The 24,763-nt window shown below is 41.8% G+C and overlaps 1 protein-coding gene across 3 annotated transcripts in view; it reads right to left on the bottom strand.

The window, feature by feature from the left end:
- The window catches only part of DENND1B (DENN domain containing 1B), a 505,088-nt gene that overhangs the window by 115,392 nt on the left and 364,933 nt on the right, over window positions 1-24,763 (bottom strand). For all 3 annotated transcript variants that reach the window (XM_029617745.1, XM_029617746.1, XM_029617747.1), the window contains one exon: window positions 22,826-22,951. In XM_029617745.1, coding sequence (XP_029473605.1) covers window positions 22,826-22,951 — 126 coding nt within the window. The remainder of the gene's footprint in view (window positions 1-22,825; window positions 22,952-24,763) is intronic.

The following is a 24,763-nucleotide window of genomic DNA, read 5'->3' as shown; positions in this document are numbered from 1 at the left end:
GAAGTTGGGGCGGCACCGGGGCCGATTCTGCGGAGACATCGCTGGCAGCGAAAGGTAAGGACCCTTATCGCTGTCAATTTCGCGCCTTTTATGGTGTAGTTATTCGGTGCGAAAGCCGGCAGCCATCGCACCGCAGTGGTGCGATGGTTGCTGGCTTTCGCAGGCCCCCCCGTCCCCTGTTACTGCCAGATTTTCTAAGGTCTGCGACCTTAGAAAATCCAGGCCTAAGACGGCTAGAATTTAGTTGGATATGTGCTCAGATATTCAGTTAACCAGCTAACTTCTGAATTAGCAGACCAAATGCTTTTGAATATGGACCTTAATGTGTTTAGAACAAGACCCTGTGTCTCAAGCAGAGGCTCCTTTACCTAGCTGGTAAACTCAGCAGTTTTTCTTAGGCTTGGAGTTCTCATAGCAATCTCTCTCTCAGGCTTGCATTTCTCGATTAAGTCTGGCTCTTTCTGTCAGGTTGGGGTTTCTCATGGCAGTCTCACTCTGTCTCAGGCTGGAGAGTTTTCATGGCAGTCTCTTAGGTTGGGGACATTTTCTCTTTCAGGCTGTCTACCTGCCTTCCTGGTCTGTGTGGGATGGAAGACTGCTTATTAAAGAGGCACCAGGATAGGCTGGTGTCCTGGCTATGGAAATGCAACTTACTGCCAAGGCTGACCCTGGAGCACACCCAACACTCTACTGTATTCCACTTGCTGGAAATGGGGGTAGCCTTTCAGAAAGCAACGCATGCAGCTGACACAGGGCAGAGCCAGGACCAAGCCAGTATATCCTTAAGACACTGCGGTCTGGCTAAGATATCTAGCTCCAGCAGGGAGCAGCATGCAAAGCCAATGTATACATGCTGGGGGTTGCCAACCCCTACTTTCATAACTGTGTAATTTCCACCATTAAAATGTATATCTTTTTTATGGTCTCCAATCTAATATGTATAAATTGACTCTGAGTATAATCATTGGTCCAGATAAACATATTTTATATTTTTTAGGATTAAAATATTTCTGAATATAAAACAAAACTCATTTTATTGTGGCTTGACCTGTCACAAAGCCAGAAAATACCAGTGGAAGAAAAGGTGTTGAAAGAACATCTCCAGCCCCCGAGGCTAATTGAGAACCCCCTCATGCAGTTATCAGCAAAACAAAGTCCCATGTTGGGTCAAGATACAATGAAATGAGCTGAGTATTATTTTATATGTGGAAATATATAATCCTAAAAAACATAAAATCTATTGACTTGGACTAATGATTATACTAAGAACCATTTTATTAGTATCATTCACAAAGTAAAGCAAGGGTCTTTTTATGGTGGCCTTTATATTTTACATTGGGCTGTATGTTTTTCAATTATTAGTGAAACAAATGGGATTGAGTCTTATTTTGGATTTATATTTTTGATTTTCCTTTTTATTTATTAAAAAAAAAAATTATATTCTGCCTATTTCAAAAGTTCAAAGCGTTTCACATTGTTACATACATCGTTACATAAAAACAAATTCTTAAAACGGAATAACTTTCAAGATCTCTACCAGTAAAACAGATTGCTACGCCTCGGTTTCATAGACAAATTGAAATAAGCGGGTTTTCAGCAATTTCCTGAAGCTTTTGGTACAGAGGGTCTACCTAATGCGTGCTGGCAGCGCGTACCAATACATAGGAGCCGCAATAGAAAAATCAGGCTCTCTCCTCGCGGATAAAACATGCAGACTTATTTTTTTATTTTATTATTTTTTATATACCGACATTCGATCTCAATCGAGATATCACACTGGTTTACATTCAGGTACTTGTAGGTATTTTTCTATCCCCAGAGGGCTTACAATCTAAGTTTTTGTACCTGAGGCAATGGAGGGTAAAGTGACTTGCCCAAGGTCTCCTGGTTCATAGTCAACTGCTCTAACCACTAGGCTATTCCTCCTCCCATTAAGAGACTGGACTGTAAGAATCCTAGATTAAGATGAGCAAAGGGTTCTTAGTGGAACAAATATTCAGTAATGCGCTGATCCATGGCACTTCTGGATTTCCCAGTAATTTATAATTATCATGGAAACTTTATATTTAATGTACCATGATATGGGAAGCCAATATAATGGTTAAGAATTGGGATGACATACTGTCTTCTAGTTTTTTGGACTATGTTTTGGATTTGTATTTAGTATTCTTCAGACATAGCTCAGAGCATCACCATACCAACTTTCATTTTTCATGGAATTATATTACAGTCATTCTTTTCAATAGATTGATGAGCATATTGTCCATACTGAAAGAAATACTTAGATGTTAATGATGACAACATTCTCTGGTGTTCTGCCATAAGTTTATCCTTCATATATTTGAAATTTGAGAAAAATAATGCTTTAAAAATTCATCAATGTCAATAACAAGTTCACTGGTGGACTATGTAGTTCCTTCTGTTTGTCTAACTGTAAAACAGAAAATTCCAAAAGCTATACCACAATTTCTCTGAAATGTAATGCAGTTCAATGTGGGGCAGAGAATTCCTGTCCTCAGAGAGACTGCATGTAAACCTCAGCATATCATTTATGGCTTGAACTACAGACACCATACAAAGCAACCTTAAAGTTCTTTTTTTTATTCAGACAAACACAATATAGTTTCGTTATGCTTGGCACCTGTTTCATCATTTCAAACGCTAGCCCTACTTGTACATTCCAGAGTATTGCACTTGAAAGATGCAGCCACTTGTTTATTTTATTGGAAAATATCCCTCAATCTTAGCATAATGATTTGTTGAGCTGGTTATAAAACAAAAGGCACTGGCCAGCAGTTCGACAGCAGTGCTGTGCACTGCATTACAGCGGGGCCTGGGTTTGATTCCCAGCACAGGTTTTATACTCCCTGGATCAGCTGAGATTAGGGATGCTATGAATGCAGCATTCACAGCCCCTATGGAAGAAGGAGACAGTTGTCATGCAATGGTGACAATTAATAGCAGGAGCCATAACGGCAGGACCTATAATTGAAATAGTCCTGGTATTTGACCGCTGGCCAAGGAGCATTGTTGCAATGACTGGTCCCTACTGTAAATTGGGAGGGGAAAAGCCATGGGTAGCTACAAATGAAGGTTTATGGTGCCAGATCTCATCCCTGATTCAGTTTCCTTCTATTCCTTTGAGCTTCTAAGCTCAGAAAGGTTAAAAAAAAAAAGTATTCAAATATATACCCTTCCTGCTCCCAAATGAGTGTTGGTAATCCAGCTGTTTATTTTGAAATTGTCAATAAAAGAAAAAAAAATCATATCCGTAACATGAAATTATGACTCTGACCTCCCTTTTTCTATATCAACAATATCAACCTTGATCACAGAATCGTTTTAGCAATGAACTGAATCAATAATGTAATGTTTTTTATAGCCTTACAATTTAAGATCATTTTAATCAGTATGTTTACAAAAATTCTGAAGAGCCACATGTGACTCCAAAGACTCAGTTTGAGAATCAGTGTTACACAGACAGATATAGTTCTACTTACAGAATGACTCCATTGTCTTGTATGCCTCCTAGATTTTATCCTGAGTATTCTAGTTTCACATTTAGGACCTGATTCAATAAGCTTTTTTCTATAGACCCAGAATGGGAGAAAAACTTTAGGTGAATCAAGTCCATTAGGTGTTTTTGCTCATCATCCAAAGATAGAAGACATCTTTCAGCTCTTTATTGGAGTTAGCTGACTGTCCTACTTTTGGATATTTATAGTTAAAGAGAAAAACGTTAGTATTTGAAAGAAGTCTTTCTACCCTTCTCTTCAGAAGTGCCACTCGTCAGGGATCTACAGATTTGGAGCTGGATTTTCTTTTCACCCATGACAGTTCTTTATTTATTCTCTTAGGGTAGAATTCTGTAAAATTTGGAGGTGTGTAAAAAATTATGTATAGGGGTTAAATCTCTGTAGCATGGTAAGAGTTCAATATTCCTCATGCCAAGTTAAACAGCATTTTTACAGAATGAGAAAATATGTTACAGCTTAAATACCTTCAAATAACCAGCCATTCACATGATTTTGGAAGTTTGCAGACTGAGGCTTTCAATAATCTCTCTTATTAACTGGCCTGACCCTTTTTTTCCCCAGCATTTACTCTTAGATTTTGCTAGTCTGCTGTCAACATTTGCTCTTCAGTTTTCATATATAACTATCATTGTTCAAAAAATGTCTATGAAGCATCTTGCATAGCTGGTTCTTGAATTTAACATGAACAGTAAGGTAATAAGTACAAGAAAAGGTGGGGTGCTGAACAATTATTTCACATCTCCACCACACCCTTTATCTATAAGCTTGTCTTATTACAAGCATTACTTCAAATTGAGCTCTTCCTTCTTCTGGGAAGCAGTAAATCTGCTAAATGGGTTTAGAGGTACCCATGACATGGCTTCCAGACTTAATTTAAGAGAGTTATTTTCTCCACTTTCCATTTAGCTTTGTCTGTACAAGAGAGAGGGAGATGTGGTTTAAGAAAGTGATGGCTCCTGTATCCATGAGTCAGAAATATTTATGAGATCTATAACAGTTTTAGCCAGCAATTAACTATGCTGCTAGAAAGAATGTTTCTGAGACAAAAACTAACAAAATAAAATAAAGTTTAGCATATAAGATATGACTTTTCAATGGAATACCATAATTCCTTACTATTTCTTTCCAAAAATCAAAGAACACAAGCAAGGGCCAGAAGTCTGCCATTCTCATCCGCTGCCTCTGGTGCTCGCTCTTTTTTTCAAACTACAGTAGCTCTGACCAGGCATTTCTAAACTCTGTCTTAAACCACCTTTGGCAAACAAATTTGCTGATTACTAAAAAATGAGCCTTGCTGGAAAGGATACCAAGATTATTACTAGGAAAGGTTTTATATTTAGAAGCTCTCAAAAAAAAAAAAAAAAAAGCATTATGTAAACAAAACTCAGCAGGCTTGACAGTTTTTCAGATGATACATCTCTTATTTATCATTGCTGTATTACACAGAACTGCTTCTTTCTACATGTATTCACATGAAGAAATTCAGATATCTCAGATTAGAAACGGAAGAGTTCACTGCTGCTCGGCATTCAAGTGATATTTAACAACAGCGTTCAACAGTCACTTTAATATTGATTTACAATCTACTTCCCAAGCAAATTCGATCAAAACTCAGTAGGGATTCTAAAATGAAAAGTAGACAACTGATACTCAGACCAAATCTATGCCCCGAACAAGATATCTGTCCTTTTAACAACAGTAGCCATAGAACGTATTTTTTCCTTTATGGGTTGGCACATAACATTCACTAAGCTGCGTTCACATTTTAAGAAGGCAATTTATACAGACTCAAAGAAATCATTCAAGTTAAACAGAAAGCATTAAGCTAAATCCATGTGATTAAAATAAAAAGCAAAACTAAAGTGGGTTAAATGATGCATAGTCTTATGTTACCCATGTGGTAACATCTGAAAATACCAATTAACTATTACCAGGCACCTCCACACAGAAATGAAGTATCCCTTTGCAATGGAGGTATTTAGGGTTATTTTTTTCTGCTTCAGGAAATACGTGGCAAATGTCTGACCCAGTTATTCTTGGAATTCTCTCTTGTTCTATGTGCAGAAGCTCCTGTTGGTCTGACTAGGAGTGCCTCCAGCCCCCTCTCTCCAGATCCCCTCGGGAACAAAGCTCCTGTGGTAAAAATTGCTGCCAGAATAGCTAATAATCATTTTTATTTGTTTTATGTAAATTTTCTCTTTTTTATTTTTATGATCTGTCTCTATATATTTATGACATTATTACTATACTGTTTATCATACTGATTGTTTTAAGTTATTGTTTTACCCGCCTTGAGCATTTTAATTGAAAGTACAGGCTAGAAGCTAAATAAATAAATTGGGAGGGGAGATAGAGGTTGGAGAAAGCCTGGATAGTAAGTTTGCTTACCGTAAATGGTGTTCTCCGTAGACAGCAGGATGAATTAGACATGACATCATCTAACAATGCTGAACTAACTTTTCTCTCTAAGCTCATGCGACTTTTACCTGTTTGGGTGTTGCTTCGTGAACCCCCTCAGTCAATTTTAGAGCTAAATCTAGCTAGGGAGGTGGGCGGATATTTAGCAGGGCATTTACTTGAAAAAGCAACCCAGACCCCCCTGTGGACAGTAGACTACTGGGTGAGCAGGTTACCCAAAACTGCTGGTCTGAATTTACTGTTACTCTTTAAAAGATTGTTAAAACAGTAATGGGATGTAAAAGCGTGCACAAACAACCAAGTTGTAGCTTTGCAATGATTTTGAGAGGGCCATGGCTGCATCAATATGAGCCTTGACGGAGTCTGTAATCTGTAGGCCCACTAGTGCATAACAATGTGCAATATAATCTGCTAGCCAGTTGGACAACATATGTTTGGTAACTGCTATGCCTAGTTGGTTAGGATTGCAAGAGACAAACAGCCGAGGTCTGAAAATGTGGCCAACTTCTTTTTCTGTAGTAAGCTAAAGTTCTTTTGCAGTCTAACGAATGAAGAGCCTTCTCATCCTCATGTGAACATAGTCTCGGAAAAAATGTAGGTAACACAATGGTTTAATTGATATGAAAAGTTGAGTCCACCTTTGGTAGAAACTCTGGGACGGTGTGGAACTATTGCGGAAGAAGTGTATAAAAGGAGAATAGTGGTCAAAAGCCTGGAATTCACTGACTCTTCTGGTTGATGTGAGTGCCACAAGAAAGCAGAGTTGCTTACCTGTAACAGGTGTTCTCAAAGGACAGCAGGATGTTAGTCCTAACATATGGGTGACATCATCAGGATAGAGCCCAATCACATAACACTTTTGACAAAGTTTCTAGAACTTTGACTGGCACCTACTGGGCATGCCTAGCACAGCACCAGCAGGGGCATGCCCAGCATAGCACAGCATCCAGCAGGGGTCCCCCTTCAATCTGGTAATATAGCAAAAGTACGTGCAAAAAATAAAATAAGAAAACCGAAACAAACTCAACTCCGCAGGGTGGTGGGCAGGTTTCGTGAGGACTAACATCCTGCTGTCCTGTGAGAACACCTATTACAGGTAAGCAACTCTGCTTTTTCACAGGATAAGCAGGATAGTAGTCCTCACATATGGGTGAGTACCGAGCTGAGGATGCCTGAGCGAAGCACCAAATGCACCCAAAGATGTGCAACAGGCACAACAATAGGGATGGAATTTGGTTAGGAGGGCATCCTGAACCCTAACGGGTCGGTGGAAGGATGTTGGTAAGTCAAACTGAAAATAAGTTGCGTAGAACAGACTGGCCAAAGATAGAATCTTGTCTACCAGCCTTATCTAAGCAATGGGCTGCGAATGTATGGAGAGAACTCTAGGTAGCAGCCTTGCATATGTCAGGAAGCGGCACCGAACAAAGGTGCGCTACTGATGTCACCATGGCCCTTATAGTGTGTGCTTTCACACGGTTTTGGAGTGGAATGCCTGCTTGCTGGTAGCAAAAAGAGATACAGTCCGCCAGCCAGGAGGAAAGGGTCTGCTTTCCCATGGGATTTCCAAGTTTGATGCTATCAAACAAACCAAACAATTGAGTGGATTTCTTGTGGGCTGACGTGCGGCCTAGATAGAAGACTAGAGTATGTTTGCAGTCTAAGGAATGCAGAGCCTGTTCTCTTGGATTGGAATGGGGCCTGGGAAAAAATGTAGGTAGGATGATGGATTGATTAATGTGAAATTCTGATACTACCTTTGGTAAAAATTTAGGGTGAGTGCAGAGCACCATCCTGTCATGTAGAATTTTAGTGTATGGCGGATAGGTAACTAATGCCTGTAATTCACTAACTCTGCGAGCGGATGTGATTGCGAGAAGAAAAGCTACCTTCCAGGTGGGATAACAGAGATCACAGAAGTGGAGAGGCTCAAACGGAGGTTGCATAAACCGTCCCAAAACTATGTTAAGGTCCCAAGCAGGGGCTGGAGGGCGCAGTGAAGGTTTTAAATGGAGCAAGCCTCTCATGAAGCATGATACTAAGGGTTGTGTCAAAATGGAGACATTTCCTATACCCTTATGGTACACAGACACTGCACTAACATGCACCCTGATAGAGGAAATTTTCAGGCCTAACTCTTGATAGGTGCCAGAGATAGTCCAGGAACCTCTCAGTGGAATAAGTGAAGGGGTCTTTGGACATGGAAGTGCACCAGACCGTAAACCTTTTCCATTTAGAGCGATAAGACCTTCTCGTTGAGGGCTTTCGTGAAGCCACCAGGACTCGGGATACCGACTCTGAAAGGTTAAGAGGTTGGAGTATTAACCTTTCAACATCCAGGCCGTCAGAGACAGTGCCTGAAAGTTGGGGTGGCGCAGGTACCCGTTGTTCTGAGTTATCAGAAGGGGATCCTTCCCCAGGGGAATGTGCCGGCATATTGATAGGTCCTAGAGGATTGGAAACCACACCTGGTGTGGCCAGTGGGGAGCTATCAGAATCATTAAGCCCTTGTCCTTCCGTAGCTTCACGAGAGTCTTTGAGATGAGAGGAAGTGGAGGGTAGGCATAAAGGAGACCGCTGGCCCAGGAGAGGGCGAAGGCATCCCTTGGTTGTGAGTGGTGACTGCGAATGAGAGAGCAGAAGTTGTCTACTTTGTGGTTGTGGACCGATGCAAAGAGGTCTATGCGAGGGTAGCCCCAATGTTGGAATATCGAGTCCATTATCGTGGGGTTGAGAGACCATTCGTGCGGATGGAAAGTGCGACTCAGCTTGTCTGCCAAGAGATTGTTCACTCCCGGCAAGTAGGTTGCTTTGAGACACATCGAGCGGGAAAAGGCCCATGCCCATATCTGTGCAGCTTCTTGACACAGGAGGTAGGAGCAGTTTCCCCCTTGTTTGTTGATGTACCACATCGAACCTGATTGTCGGTTTGAATCAGGATGGCTTTGTTTGATAGGCAGTTCTGAAAGGCCTTGAGGGCATATCTGATCGCCCGTAGCTCCAGGAAATTTATCTGGTGTCTGGCTTCCTCCGGAGACTAGGTTCCTTAAGTCTGCAGGTAGTCTACATGTGTACCCCACCCTAGGTTGGATGCGTCTGTTGTTAAGACAATTTGAGGTTCTGGAGACTGAAATGGATGGCCTTGAATGAGATTGGAGGGGTGCATCCACTAAGCTAGGGACAGATGGAGCTGTTTGGTAACCTGGACAATGCTGGACATTGGCTGACAAGCTTGAATCCACTATTTTAGGGTCCACTGCATGACCCTCATGGCAAGGCGAGCCATTGGAGTGACATACACCGAGGATGCCATGTGACCCAGCAGTGTGAGGAAATGACGAGCAGTTGAAGATGCTTGAGTTTGCATGTGATGCGCCAGAGATGTTATGGTGAAAGCGCAATCCTAGGGGAGGAAGGCTTTCGCCTGTAGTGTGTTTAGGTCGGCCCCTATAAAGGATAGGGTTTGGGATGGAACTATCTTGGATATGGGATAGTTGATAAGAAACCCTAATGAGATCAGGGTGTTGATAGTGAGATGCAGGGAGGTTAATGCATCCTGCTGAGTTGGAGCCCTTATCAACCAATCGTCGAGATAAGGGTAGACATGCACTCCCTGAGAAAGGCTGCAACCACCACCAGGCATTTGGTGAATACTCGTGGAGCGGACGCTAGGCTGAATGGTAGTACACGGTACTGGAAGTGATGAGGGCCGATCAGGAATTGCAGGAATTTGTGATGAGAAGGAGTTATGGAGATGTGCGGGTAAGCGTCTTGGAGATCTAGAGGGCATAGCCAATCTCCTCTTTGTAGAAGGTTATCATTTTGAATTTTTCTTTCTGTAAAAATTTGTTTAGGGCGTGAAGGTCCAGTATCGGACATACACCACCTGACTTTTTTGGTATCAGAAAATACCGGGAGTAGAACCCTTGCCCCTGTTGGGAGTGGGGCACTGGTTCTATTGCTTGGATTTTGAGGTTTGAGACCTCCTGTTCGAGCAAGAGAGTGTGGTTGGAAGACCCCCATGTTAGCAGAAGTGGGGAGTCCAATGGAACAGTCAGGAAATTTAGATGGTAACCCTGAGTGACTACCGCAAGCACCCACTGGTCTGTGGTGACTGTATGCCAAATGTTGACATGGCAGAGCCGACCGATATGGATGGAAGAGAAATTTGGCTTATACTCTCTAGGAAGGAGTCAAAACCCTGCTGGCCCAGGCTGAGAGGCTGGCTGAGACTTTTGAGGCCGAGACTGTCTAGACTGACCTTTTTGGTAAGGTCTGGAAGGATGACCTCTAGAAGCCGGAGGATAGAATTTTCTTGGCTTGTAGGCCGGCCTCTTAGAGTCACACCTGAAAGTTCTCTTTGGGGCGGATGGAAACTCAGATGGCACAGAAGAAAGCTGGCGGAGTGTTTCATGATGGTCCTTCAGCTGGGCCACAGTCTCTTGGATTTTTTTCACCAAAGAGATTATCGCCTACACAGGGTAGATCAGCTAACCTGTCTTGCACTTCTGGTCTTAAGTCTGAGGATTTGAGCCAGGCCCATCTCCTTGCACTAATACCCACTGCAGACACTCTAGAGGCAGTGTCAAAAATGTCATATGCAGCACGTACCTCGTGTTTTCCAGCATCTAGACCTTTTTGAGCCAGAGCATAAAGCTGACTTTGGAGCTGCTCTGGTAAAGTTTCAGAAAAATCCTGGATCTTCTTAAAAAGGTCTCTGTTATACTGTGTCATGTATAACTGGTAAGAGGCAATGCGAAGATATGAGCATTGAGCCATGGAAGACACGTCTACCAAAAGCATCCAGGGATATTTGTTCCTTCCCTGGAGGAATGAGGTTTGAATGTCGTGCCTTTTTCTGGGCTGATTCAACAACCAGAGTGATGATCCAGCTGAGACTTTTGAAATCCTGGAGCTGACTGTACGAGGTAAGTTGCATCTGTCTTACGATTGACAGGTGGGACTGAACCTGGGTGTTCCCAGTTTCTCTTGAGGAGGTCAATCAGGATTTCATAAATAGATTAGACATTATCTCCTTAGGAGCATCAAGAAACTGTAGTACTTCCAGCATCTTGTGCCTAGAGTTCTCTTCTATCTGAAGTTGAAAGGGAATGGTTTCAGACATTTCCTTGATGAAATTAATGAAAGACAGATCTTCTGGTGGAGAACGTCGTCTTTCACCTGGAGGAGAGAGTTCTGAAGGCAGATCAACACTATCCTGAGAAGTATCATCGGTCCAAGGATCATAGGGTTGGTCACCAGCTCCCATAGGATTTCCAGAAGGGAGGATTGGTGTTAATCCCGAAGGACCAAGCCTAGGCATTGATGGCATCGGAACTGGAATCGACGGCATTGATGGGGGCACCGAGGACATCGATGGAGGCACTGACAGAACCGGTGACATTGATGAACGAGTCGGTGGTAAGATTCCAGATGGTGGAACGGGTATCGGTGTTTTCTCTTCATCCGATGATAATGGAATTGGAGTAGAAGGTTCTGGATCCACCGGTGTTCTCGGATCCAACAGTGGAAAGGCTCCGATCAATGCATCCAGCTTACCCAGTAGCGGTGCAAGCGTTACGGGAATCGGATCGGTGACTGGTTCGCGAACTGGCACCAGCGTTGATAGAGGTTGGAAGCCCTGAAGTGCTTTTCCGATGGCCTCTTGGATCATCAGATCCAATTCCTCTCGGAAACCTGGAGGGAGTAACCCCGGCTCCGGAGTAGGAGGCAGCACTGGCGTAGCCGGAGGGTCCACAGGTGAAGGTGGAATTGCGGATCCTTGCACCACTGAAGGTAGGGAATGCCTCTGTGACCCGGTCACAGAAAAGGATGGGGCCTTTTCTGGACGGGGCTTCTTTGTCGGTGGCGACGTTGATGACGAGGGCTTGCCTGCATCGCGGACTGAGCCTTAAGATGACGGTGTCGACGTTTTTTACGATGGTCTCCTCGGTCCTTTTCTTGAGGAGGCAAGGAAGCAATCAATACCCTTGGAATCATCAACGCCGGTCGGGCAGCAGCGGTGTCCCAGTGCTGACGAGAGGTCGATGGAACCAGCTCAGACAAGGTCGAAGCTATCGATGGAGTCGGGTTTTTTGACTGAAAGAGAAACTCCATTTTCTCTAAACGAGCCTTGCAGCCCTTCGTGTCATTTGGGCACATTTGGCACAAGTTTGGACATCATGGTCAGAACCCAAACATAAAACGCAGACCCTATGCGGGTCAGTCAGGGACATTGTCCGAGAATAGTCGGGGCACCGACGAAAACCGTATGCCATAACTTCGACAAAAATTTTAGCCGCGTTGCGGTCGATGGCCAGTAGGCCCTGAAGGAATAACTCAACGGGAATTGACCGCAACTAGGATAAAGGCTTCCCTGTCGACCGCGGAGTATAGATATCGATAGGGGGACCCCTATGAGGTAACATTTTTTGAAAATTTTGAGAGAAGCTCTGTGAGGAAAATTCCTGTCAGGAATCTGAAGAGAGCTCCTTAAGCCGCGTGGCTACTGCTGCGCGGAAAAAAGAAGACTGAAGGGGGACCCCTGCTGGATGCAGGGTTGGTGTTGTGCTGGGCATGCCCAGTAGGTGCCAGTCAAAGTTCAAGAAACTTTGACAAAAGTGTTCCGTGATTGGGCTCCATCCTGATGTCACCCATATGTGAGGACTACCATCCTGCTTGTCCTGGGGGGCATCGGTGCCGGCAAAGGCATCGATGGTGCCGATGTGCGTATCGCTCCCGATGAATGAATCGGTGGCGAGGGACGACATGGCATCGATGGCTGAGGCAATACCCCCGAAGGAGGAATGCGAAACTGTGTTTCTCCTCCCGATGAAGCTGTCATAGGGGAGCGCACCAGAGCCATCGGAGACCTGGGAATCACCGGTGGAAGGGCAGTCATGAGCGCCTCCATCCGGGACAGCAGTGGTGCCAGCGCTGCTGGAATTGGGTTGGTGACCGGTTTCACTCTCTGTGCCAGTGTCGGTGGAACCTGGAGTTATTGCATCACCTTGTCGATGGCCTCCTGGACCAGCCGGTCCAGTTCTTTCCGGAGACCTGGGGCAATCAGCTCCGGCTCCATGACGGAAGAGGGAGGCTGAGGCACAGTCGGAGGGACCACCTTTACAGGCGGAATCGCGACTCCCAAACCCCGATCGGGTGAGGTGGCCTCGATGTCCCGGTCGCAGGAGTGGTCGGTGCCGTTCCTGGACGGGGCTTCTTCGATGGTGGCTTGGACAGTGGCAAGGTCGATGATCTCGCTCCCTCGACGGTCCGAGACTTACGATGCCGATGGCGATGGCGATGTTTCTCCCTTCGATCCCCTCGATCTTGAGGGGGAGAAACGGGAGTCGATGGCTGTGAAGACGTTGATGGCGGGCGATCACCGGACGGTTGTCGATGGTGCGACTTCGACGGTGCTGGTTCCGATGACGTCGATGCGATGGACGGCGTCGGGGTGTGAGCATGGAAAAGGAGTCCCATCTTCTCCATTCTGGCTTTGCGACCTTTTGGTGTCATAAGGGCACATTTGGTGCAAGTCAGGACATCATGCTCATGGCCTAAACACATTACACAGACTCCATGAGGGTCTGTGATAGACATGATGCGAGTACAGTCCGGGCACCGACGAAAAAATCGAGCTGCGGTACGGTCGACGGCCAGTAGGCTGTGAGGGCCAAACTCAATGGTAATAGACGAAAAACGGTGAAAAACTTACCGGAGTACCGTGGCCTGAGAAAAGTTAGAGGAGGGACCCCTGTGGGGCAAAATAATTTTAAATAAGTCCGTGAGGAAAATTCCTGTCAGGAATCTCTTCAGAGCTCCTAAACCGCGAGGCTACTGCTGCGCGAAAAAAAGAAGACTGAAGGGGGACCCCTGCTGGCTGCAGGGTTAGTGCCATGCTGGGCATGCCCAGTAGGGGCCAGTCAACATTTTGGAAACTTTGACAGAAGTTTTCTGTGATTGGGCTCCATCCTGATGATGTCACCCATACGTGAGGACTACCATCGTGCTTGTCCTGTGAGAACAGATTTTACAACATGTGCGTGGCGAAGGGTACATGTTATAAAATTGGTGCGTGCGCCGGGAACCATATGCAGATAGACGCCTGCATACCCCTTTTAAAATTGACCCTTAAGTGAATACATTTCTCTTTCTTAGCAAATAAGCTCTGACCATCATCCCTTGCCTCAAAAAACTTTGCGTTTTTAGAAATGCATATAAAAAAGTCTCGCAGCACTGTTCAATGGTTAATATTTCCAAAATCTCCAAAATCAGTCCAAATGTATAAATCAAAAACACCCCTGAACTTATCTTCAAAGCTACAATCCAAACACTTCTGTTGACTATGCTAAACTTTGAGGAGTCTTATCTCAAAATCAGATCACGCGAGCTGAAGAAAGGCCCAGCACAATTGCGAACAATGGGTAAAGCTTCACTGGGTGACAGCTAGTAATATGCAATATTGAGTCAAAAAGCAAAAGACACATTTAATTGAGAGGAATAAATAAAGGCTACAGCGTTACTAAATGGCCAAACAAGGCAACTAGCGTAAGTACCCAAGTCCTTCTTGCATATGCTTATCTCCCCAAACTCCCCTCCTTCCCATGACGACAGGAATACAAGCAGGGCAGTTAGAGGGCATAAGCTCTTCCAGATCCTATAGCCCATCAAAGGTAAGTAAATATGCCTTGGTCCTTCCAGGGAGTCTGACTATAACTTGGCATCATTAGGGAGCTCATGATGCTGAAACTGAGGCTACCAGCCCACAGCCATAGGTCATAACTGCACTGGGATTCAAAGAGGCTGCTGCCTCACCAGGATTGGCAACAGCCAAATCCTTGGTTGTATTAGAGAAATCCTTAGTCAGTGGCCCCAAAAAGCACTGGTGCACACACTTATGAACAGCTCAAACACTGGCAATAGCCAAACTACTAGCTATGCCTATCCCACCATAATCCTCTTTAACATGAAACCTGAGACTGGATTGGGCCAGTCCTACATCTTTACAAAACAGGCCATCCCAACTAGTGAGTGTGCATCCTTCCTCTGAAGACACCTGTCATATATATGACAATATATGAGAGATGTTGAGGATGATTGTCACGGAGGTTCAAACAAGGAAGCTGACACTGGTTGGTTAGCTGGACTTATCTGACCTCAGACACCATCCACCAAAATGATTAATTGGGCCATTCAAAAAGCTGATAGTCAGATAATAGGTCAGTTACTGTAATTCTTTGCACTATAGAAATGGGACGCTGGAAGTTGATTAAAAGGAAAAGAAAAATTTTTATCCTAAAACTACAATGACTAATTCAGCAAATTTCTTAAGGTGTCTCTCCAGCTAAGTGCGTTCATCCATTTTGTGCCTATGCTCCCTTGGCAACTACATAATTGCATTAATTAATTAACCTTGCCTAGTTTTCAGAAGGAAACTTAGAAGACTTTTTTTTTTAAACAATGCACTATTAGGGTCATTCATCAAAATGTGTTATGGCGTTAACACCATAACGATTGTGATAATTGTTACTGCATGCACAATTAGGGAGAGAGAGAAAGAGAGAGCGCGCCTCTGAGGAGGCCTTCACAGAACTGAACTATTTATATCTCTATAGGAAGGCAAGCTAATAGCTCGAAGGGAGGTGTTGGGGGTGGTTTTGGGTTTAGGGGCCAGTTTTAGATGCGGCGTGAGACATACAAACAGCATAGTACACTGAGGTCAAGATTTATTGTCATTTGGAGTGAGGAAACTCTCACAAAAATGAGATTTCTACTATGTTATCTCACCCTAGCTTGATGGACGTCTCAATCCACATCTAAAACTGGCTCCTAAACCCTAAACCACCACCACCACCTCACCTCGAGCTATTAGCTGGCCCCCCTATAGAGATATAAATAGTTGACTACTATGAAGGCCTTATAAATAGTCTCTTTCTCTCTCTCTCTCTCAATGAACGCAGTGCGGTAATTCTAAAATTACTATAAACATGCCCCTTTCTCTTACCGCGGGCATTATCCATGTGTTATTATAGCATTTCGAAGAATCTAGAGGTAAGTTAGTTGATTTCAACAGGTAACTGCATTGCATTTAAGCAACCATGCTATACTATCTGTACTGTTCTAGCTAACTTGACTACTGTATAACACTATACCCAATGGCCCTACCTGAAATGCATATCTATTTAGATCAACTTGTGTAATTCACTGTGTTGTACCATATAGAACAATCCTAGTTTATAACTTGTTTTGAGCTCCCTGACTGGAAAAGCATGTTATAAACAAATAATGATGAAGATGATGTAAAAAACCCCCCCATCCATTATGAATTATGGGGGTCATTTTGCAATAGCTCACATAAGAAAGTCGGTAAACGTGCACAAGTTATACCAATTTTCAGTGAAAATTACCCCACACAATCACACTTACTAAACAGAAATTGTTTGGGCAATTTTACCCACATTTTTGAAAATCCCAAAATATGCACATAAATGCAAACCCTGCTCCAATCCTAACCTTGGGAATGCCTCTGTTCAGTATTGGTAAACATACGTGCATACAGGACATACACATGCAAGTTTACATCCACTGGGCAGGCAATTTTATAATAAGACATTTCTATGGGTAAAGTATTCTTTTACTCATAGAAATGCCTTGGAAAATGACCCTCATTATGGATTAAGTATAATTCTCTGCATAACAGTCAAAGAAAAAAAGCCGGCTTGTTAAATATGTGAAGAAAATGCATAAATATAAATTTTGATGCCAATAAAATTGTACCATATAATACATGGGGTTAAACATTAGAGCAGAGTCCACATTTTAAAAAAAAAAAATCTATTTTTAAACTCAGTAAGGAAACATGTTGTCTTCTTTTAAAATATATCTTGCAAAAGGTTAAGAAATATAAACAATTTCAAGATTTATTTTCATAGCTAAAAGGTTCTGGCATAGCTTCAGAAATCTAGTAAGCAGAGAGATTAAGTTATGCCTAAGAACTAGTAGTGAGATACTGTAGTAATAAACAATAGTACAGTTATCACAGAGCTTTCGCTTTTTACCATTTGATTTCAAGTTTAGAGACATGACAACAGTTATGTTGCTTCATCATGAAGACTAATGTGAAACATCATCTTTATCCTACTTAGTGCCCCAGTGCTGAACTTTCACTTCTACCCACAATATAAATTATGATGATACTTTCATCGTAAGACTATCTTCTGGACAGATGGAGAATTCTTCTGCCACTTCACTTCCACAAACCAAAACCCCCCCCCCCCAAGATATTTCTAGCTATTTTACAGCAAAACTGATCTGACTACAACATAGTGCTATTACACAGCTACATATGGACATGCTATTGGATGTAACATGGAGTTGGTGTTCTTAGAGTAAGTCCCCGGCATTCGGAAGCAAAAGTACATGGCCCCCAAATTTCAGGAGACTTAACTTTAAATAAAAAAAAATTAAGAATGAAGAGGGTGCCGCCAATAGAGCACAGATGTGGTGGCCAGGATTTTCAACTGGTGGTGGAATAAGTGTGTCCACCGACTGTAACGATTAAGGATAAGAGATACATTGGTATTTTCCGAGGAGTATATCTTCTGTGTTTATGTCATATATAAAAAAAAAAAAAAAACCCTTCCATATTTCAATCTTTGTGGTGTATTCATTAAACGGTGCCAAATACTGTATAAAATTCCACAATAAAGAAAAAGCCTAGTCTGCACTACAAATGTTTTTCATTTTATTCATTAAGAATTAGTCATTCAGCAATAGTGAGGTCAATTTTAAAGTCAGCAGAATAAGTTATCAGGGTTACTCAGCGGGACAAATATTTTGGTGAATATTCTTGAATAAAGCTACCTGGATAACTCTGAAATCTAGCTGGCTACATCTGAACATCATATGGAATATAATTGGTAAAGACACATTTGAATAAAAATAAAAGGCTTCCCAGCAGACTTCAGTAAAATGCCAACCCTGCTAGACGCTGTCTCTCCTCCCCCCCACCAAACTCCTAAAATCTGTATGAAACATTTATGGCACAGAGGTACAAAAAGCCTCCCTCCTTCCACCCCTCCCCAAAAGTCTGTTGTAATATTTGCAGCGTTGCCTTTTCATAGATATAGTTGCTACTCTTCGAGTGCTGGCAGTTAGTGCTGTTTTCATATGGGAGGTTTACTATATTGCAATTCAGTTTACTTAAAGCTTTCTGAGGGCCGACATGCTTTACAATAATCCCAATACCATATGGCTACAGGTATCTTTTTTGCAGAGTTTTCTGGCTGGTTCCACAGCAGTGCATTTAAATAGTACACAAAAGTGAAATTTCTACCTTAGAACACTGAATATTCTTCTTCATGTAAAATCTGCTACTGTAAATGCATATTTTTTTATTTTATTGTTCAACATAGAAAGAATACAAAGTGCGGGCTACAATAATTGCCCTACAGTAGCCAAATGCATATTTTTACATTATTTATGGGAAGGGTGGGGCCAGGAGTGCGTGCAAGGCTGTAAGGTTCACCTATGACACCTAATACCCTTGCATCAGCCCTGACTGCACTGACTCCACAAGAGAAAGTAGGATTCCATCTGGGTTAATGGCTCTCCCCAGTCTCAGCAAGGGCTTAATGTTCTCTTTTTATAATTTATTTTATTTTATTTATTTAAGGATTTTCTTGACCGACATTCATCAAGAGACATCATACCGGTTTACATATAACAAGGGTAACATGGAAAAGAATAAGTTACATATAAACAGGGATGCGAGGAACTGGGAGTAAAATGCGAGATAAAGGAGGAAAGGCAGGAGAACTGGAGGATCAAGGCTGGTGAAGGGAGTAGTTACCAGTGGACTTTAAACAACAGTACAACGGTAGTGATAACAGAAATTTGTACATCTAGGATAGCGAGTTAACCTTAGTTAGAAAGCATCACATAACTTGCAGTTTCAAATAAAAGAGCGTCAGAGGGGGCTTAATGAGGGTGAGGGTTATTGGTAATCCCAGGGAACAGTATGGGTCACTTCTGGTCCCCCCTTACCTGGAGTGGTAAGCAGAGCAGAGCCTGGGGAACCATAAAAGCAGCAGGCTGTGTAGCCTGAAGTCAATGGAAATGCTCTAGAGTGGTGGAAGGGTTGCGGAGAAGTGGAGGCATGCGACAGGCACAGGAAGGAAGGGGATAAGCCTGGAGGAAGTGCCTATGCAGTGTTGGGGAGGTTTCTGTCTGAGGTGACTGTACTGAGCTCTGAGGAACCAGCGAGTTTCCTAGAGAATGGGAAAGGAAGGGGTCTAATGCAGAATGGGGAAGGGCTGACAGCAAGCAAGAATTTTACACCATGATGCAGCACTGGGGGCACTCAATGTGTGAGCACATAAGCAGCAGTCAAGAGTAGCATGTCAGAGAGAATGAGAGAGACACCCACACACACTTTGTGAGAAAGCATGTGAGAGTGTGTGTGTGTGTGTGTATCTTTCTCTCTGACACAAACATACACTCTCTCAGTGTGTGGGTGTGTCTGAGAGAGAGTATGTGTCTTTGTAAGTGTCAGTGTGTATGTGCCAATAAAGTTTCTGCAATCTAAAAATCTGTTTGTGACTGAACGTGTGTGTATCTGACACTGGCTAGCAGTATCATTACTTGCAACTGATCCAAGAGCAAGAATGGTAATCCAGGATATATCGTCGTAAAGAGATATAAATAGATTTGTAGGGAGCCAACCAATTTGCATGGATGGGGCGGGGCTGCAGATCTAGAATGTGCTCAACTTCTTAGTGATTTAGGAAAGATGAAGTTTATTTTGGCTCAATTCTGCCCGGTTCCAGGTTGGCTTGATGTGCTTTTGGGTGCTGTTGATTCATGTGCTGCAGGGAGAGGTCATGAGGGTGTTAGATATCCCATGGGCCGGTTTTGAAAAAATCTCCTGGGCCAATATTTTCCTGCAATCCGCCCCTACATGGATAGATAGCTATCTATCTATCTATCTATCTATATCCACACATAAATAATTATATATAATATAAATAAATACATATATATAAAAAACACACAAACACATATATTCACAGAAATTTATCCACAACTCAATTAGGGCATTTCACTGCTGAGCAGCATCAACATGTGGACAGTTCCTGAGACAGACAGTTAGATGATAAAAACTCATATCAATTAACAGTGCTTTTCAAATTTTTTAAACATGCTAAAAAACCTAATATGATGCAATCCCAACCAGTCTTCTAAATCCTATGTTTTATCTTTGGTGAAATTCTGCACATTATGTCAAAATACAAATTTAAATGACTCAAATATTTCTCAAGAATTATGCTTTAAAACAGGAGTAGTTTTTCAGGCATGCAAGGATCCTTCATTAAAAAGGAAAGCTAATTGGATTTGTGTATTTTTTGATACCTGACTTGTATCATGCTTTCCAAACTACCAAACAACTACGATCACCAAGCTAACTGATAATACCCAGCTTTAAACACACTGTAGTCCATTTAGGAGAGCAATTCAGTATTTTCAAAAGACCAGGTGAAAAACTGAGGCTCTTAGAACACCACTTCTACAATTCTATATCTAGCAATAAACACAACACAATGGACCCAGTATTCAAAGCACATTTAGCTAGATAAGCAATAGTCGCTGAATATGCGCCTACAATCAGCGCCCACTGCCTAGCCGTATAAGTCCTTTATACGGCTAGAAGTTACATGCACAAAACGTAGGTGTGTACTGGGCGGATCAGGGGCAGAGCGAGCTATCAATATTCGGAGTTAGCCGCATAAGTTTACATGCCCCATAGAGCAGGTTTAAATTTAGCCGGGTAGACATATCCGGCTAAGTGTGCACATATACATGTATATTCAGCCACTTTGCCATGCTGTTAAATATACATCGTAACTTAGCCAGATCAGTCATATATGGCTAAGATACTTAACTGGCCAGCACTGAATATTGGGCCCAAGGTATAAATAAAGAAATCCACAGATTTGGGCTGCAATCATAGACTTGCAGTATTCAAAAGTAGGAGTGCAACAACAAACAACCACAGCATCTCTAATGCCATTAAATAAAAAAACAAAAAAAACACCCATAAAAACAATTAGCACTTTGGTTCAATGAAACAATGTTACTGCCTTAGGGCAGACTGTATTCATTTATTTCCTTAAAGCTGAATTTTCAAATGTGTGCATAAAAATAAGCAGATATACATGTAAATAGCATTTACTCACGCATATGCTATTTTAGAAACCTACAACTTACACACACAAGTAAGGGTGCGCCAATGAATCTACATATGTAAAAAAGGGGCGGTCCAGGGGCATTCCCATGCGGGGTCCACATTTAGCCATGCAAGTTGTTATTTTATTAGAGATTTACGCATGTAGATTTGGCAGTTTACTTGCATATTTTTACACCTGCTCTTTATCTAGGGTAAGTGATTGTAAACGCCTTAAAAGGGAAAGGATAACTGGATGGGGGACCTGGGTTACATGAGGGGGAGCTGAGGCTGAAGAGCTAGGAGGGTCTCGATGACCTGGGCAATTTGGTAGACTAATTGGTAACACTGGTAATTTCATTGCCGCACGCATGTTAGAAAATATCTTGACTTATACACATAAAACCCACCTTACAAGGTATAAAAGTGTATAAATTATGCAGGTAAAATCTCTAGGGGTACATTTTTAAAAAACGTGGGCATACTAATTGTGCAACATTTATCCAGATAAATTCCAATTTACCCGGCTAAGTAGCATTTTTTCCTCTAGTTATCCGGATAAGTCTGAAAAGTGCTACTTATCTGGCTCAGTAAGATAGATGGATATGTCTGAAATAGAGCTACGTATCCAAGTAAGTGCAACATGTAGTTATGCATTTTGCTTTTTTTTTTTTTTTTTTTTTAAATATGTGCGCAGGTTGCTGGGTACATTTGCACATATTTTATAACCCACACATATGATATACATGTAGGTTATAAAATACAAGAGTAGATTTCTGCACTCATATACATGCATGTATGAGCGCACATGCACAGCAGTTGTAAAATTATCCTCTTTGGGCCGGATAATCAAAGCATATTTAGCTCTTGATAACAAGGTAAGTAGAACTTATCCAGGTGTGTAGTGTCTGCTCAATATCAGGTTATGTTCAGCAGCCAATACAAAGCTGGATAAATCACTTATCTGGCTGTCTGAATTGCTGGATAAGATGTGGACGGATTGGGACAGCTAAGTTATTCAGCTAAGTAGTGATATTCAGCCTCAGACGGGTGAAAATATTAAAAAAAAAAACAAACAAGGCCTTTCATAGCAATGGAAACCAAATCAAAATGGGAAAAGGCCCAACATTAGCTACATGGTTAGAAAGCTCCTGATGTTCTACATAATTTAATGAGTATCCTATGAGCTTCTTAAATTGAGAATATGTCAGAAAAGCAGAGTCATCATGTTTCATAACCAAACTAAAGCCCCCAAATGCTGTGATAGAGAAACAAAGGGATGTTAACACGGTATAAAACTCATCATTTTTTTCCTATTTCAAGTTTAGAAAACCTCCAAAAGAAATAAATAAAACTTTACAACATATGAGACCTTCCCCAAGTGGAGTTCCAAAGAAATGGCCTGAATGTTAAAGCTGTAGATAACGCACATCTTACATCGAGATTTACAGCCTTAAACAGTCGGCCACTCTAGACATTTGATTGGCTGAACAAAACGTACTACAGAAATGTGGATAAGGTGAAGGGCCATTCTCGCTCATAATCCACACAGGAACAGAGAAAACATTTGGTTGTGAAACTCTGATGTTTTAGTTCTTCCCTTCCAACTATAAAGATAAGAAAGACTGAAAATAACAGAAAGGCTTACAGGTTTGTATCTTAGGGCATCTCGGTAGGATCCAAACAGCGCTGCCTGTGCTCGAAGAAAGGCCCTTGCTACTCCATCACCTGTAGCTGTAGACTGTTTCTTCAGTTTACTTTTCAAGGCCGAGACCTGCATGACAGAGTAGAACAGTTAAATTAACACCTCAGAAATTGGTACAGCAAGGTATGAACCCAATCAGCAGGCAAACCGCAATGTCTGCAGGTCAGCCAAAAACTCATCCTCCTCCTTGATAGCTTATCTTCCTAACAGCAGAGAGCACCTGCTGGTCTGTTAATTGAAACGAAAGCAGGGGAAGATGGTGAAGTGCTAATGCAAATTGGCTTATGCTTCCTTTTTTTTTCCCAAGGCCTTTTGACATAAATAAGGTTTAATTATTTTACAGTAAAACGCTTGTGAGCCACTTTTCTGCACATTTTTAGCAATCACAACATATGTCCGCTTATATAGGACAGGGGCCAGTTGGGTACCTTTCATTCTGTGCCATGTAGGGTTGTTTGTTAAGGGCACCTAGAGTTCACTTACCACTCAATTTCATTATTTTTTCTGAGGCCACTTTACTAGCATACACCACTTTCCAATCAGAATGTGAATAGTGGCAAGCATTATTTGATCGTTTGGAAGGGTGGGTAGCTGTTTAATAGGATAGTCTTTAGAACTGTGGCAAAGAATAATAATATCCTCTCTCATTATCAAAGCACCTGCTGTAAGAAAGATGTCCTGTGCACTTTCTTTTATCCGATTTATAGTTGGTTTTATGTGAGACTGACTACACAATGGCAGATAACACAAGCACAAGGAAAAGTCAAAGGGAATTACTCAAGCAAGAAAGTTTGGGAGTTAGAATTTGTATTCTTAAGTTGCTCTAATGCTCATTAAAAAAAAAAACAATTGCATGGGAAATAATGAAGTATGCTTTCACTGCATATTGTTACAACTGTAAAGGAGACAACTATTTACATGGTGTGTATTTTTCACAGAAATATTTTCATGAGCATATTTCATGCACAACTAAAAAAACCATTCAAATCAAACAGTGCCATTTAATTCTTCTGTGTGTGTATATACACATATACACACACAAACATATTCATACATATATCAGTTAGCTTACCTTTGAAGAAAATCATTTAATTATCTTACTAGTAAGTTTTATCAAGGAAATTTAGTTTATTCTTTTTTAAAAATAAAAATATTGTGTGCGCATTTCCTTATGGAAAGTCAAGACTGTTCTTGTAGATGATAATTGTAATTGAAGTGGCAACCTAATTAACAACTAAACTTTGAATAATGCTAACAAGAATGGAACATGGCATCAGAGAAAAGACCAGCTCTACAGGTGATAAACCTTCACAGTAATGACATTTTCCAGTGTAAAGTCACAGTTACTGTGATCTGATCAAAGAGAGAGACCCCCACTGGGTCCAATTATAACCACGGTTTTGAAAAAAAGATATTGAGTTACGATGTTCATAATCTATGCAGAAAGGCCTTTACGGTAGAGGTCTTCTCCCAAAGCTGTGATCTTTTCAATTTATATCCAAGCATCATGGTTCCAGATAAAAGTTCAAAATCTAATTCATTTAGCCACTGAGTGTGCAGATATCAGTATAGATTTAGTTCTTTCAGCTGGTAACAAATTAGGAAAAAATGTAAAATTCACAATATTTGGATAAACAGTTCAAGGCTGAAAACTAAATGAATAAGCTCTGTGACCTTTATTCTTCTTAGCAGGTAAAGAATTGTATTATTTTGCTTTTTTTGGCACATTATAGTCTTTTTCCTTGATGTTACAGTTTCTCTTATACACAAGCCTTTCATGTAAAAACCTCGATCAGACAAAACATTCAAACCACTTAGTGACTGTGGAGCAGTGAATCCTAATAACTATCTGGGGTAGTCACCAAACCACATCAGTGACAT

The sequence above is a fragment of the Rhinatrema bivittatum genome, chromosome 10 (genome assembly GCF_901001135.1).
Source record: "Rhinatrema bivittatum chromosome 10, aRhiBiv1.1, whole genome shotgun sequence".
Lineage (NCBI taxonomy): Eukaryota > Metazoa > Chordata > Amphibia > Gymnophiona > Rhinatrematidae > Rhinatrema > Rhinatrema bivittatum.
This window is presented reverse-complemented; position numbering and strand designations above follow the sequence as displayed.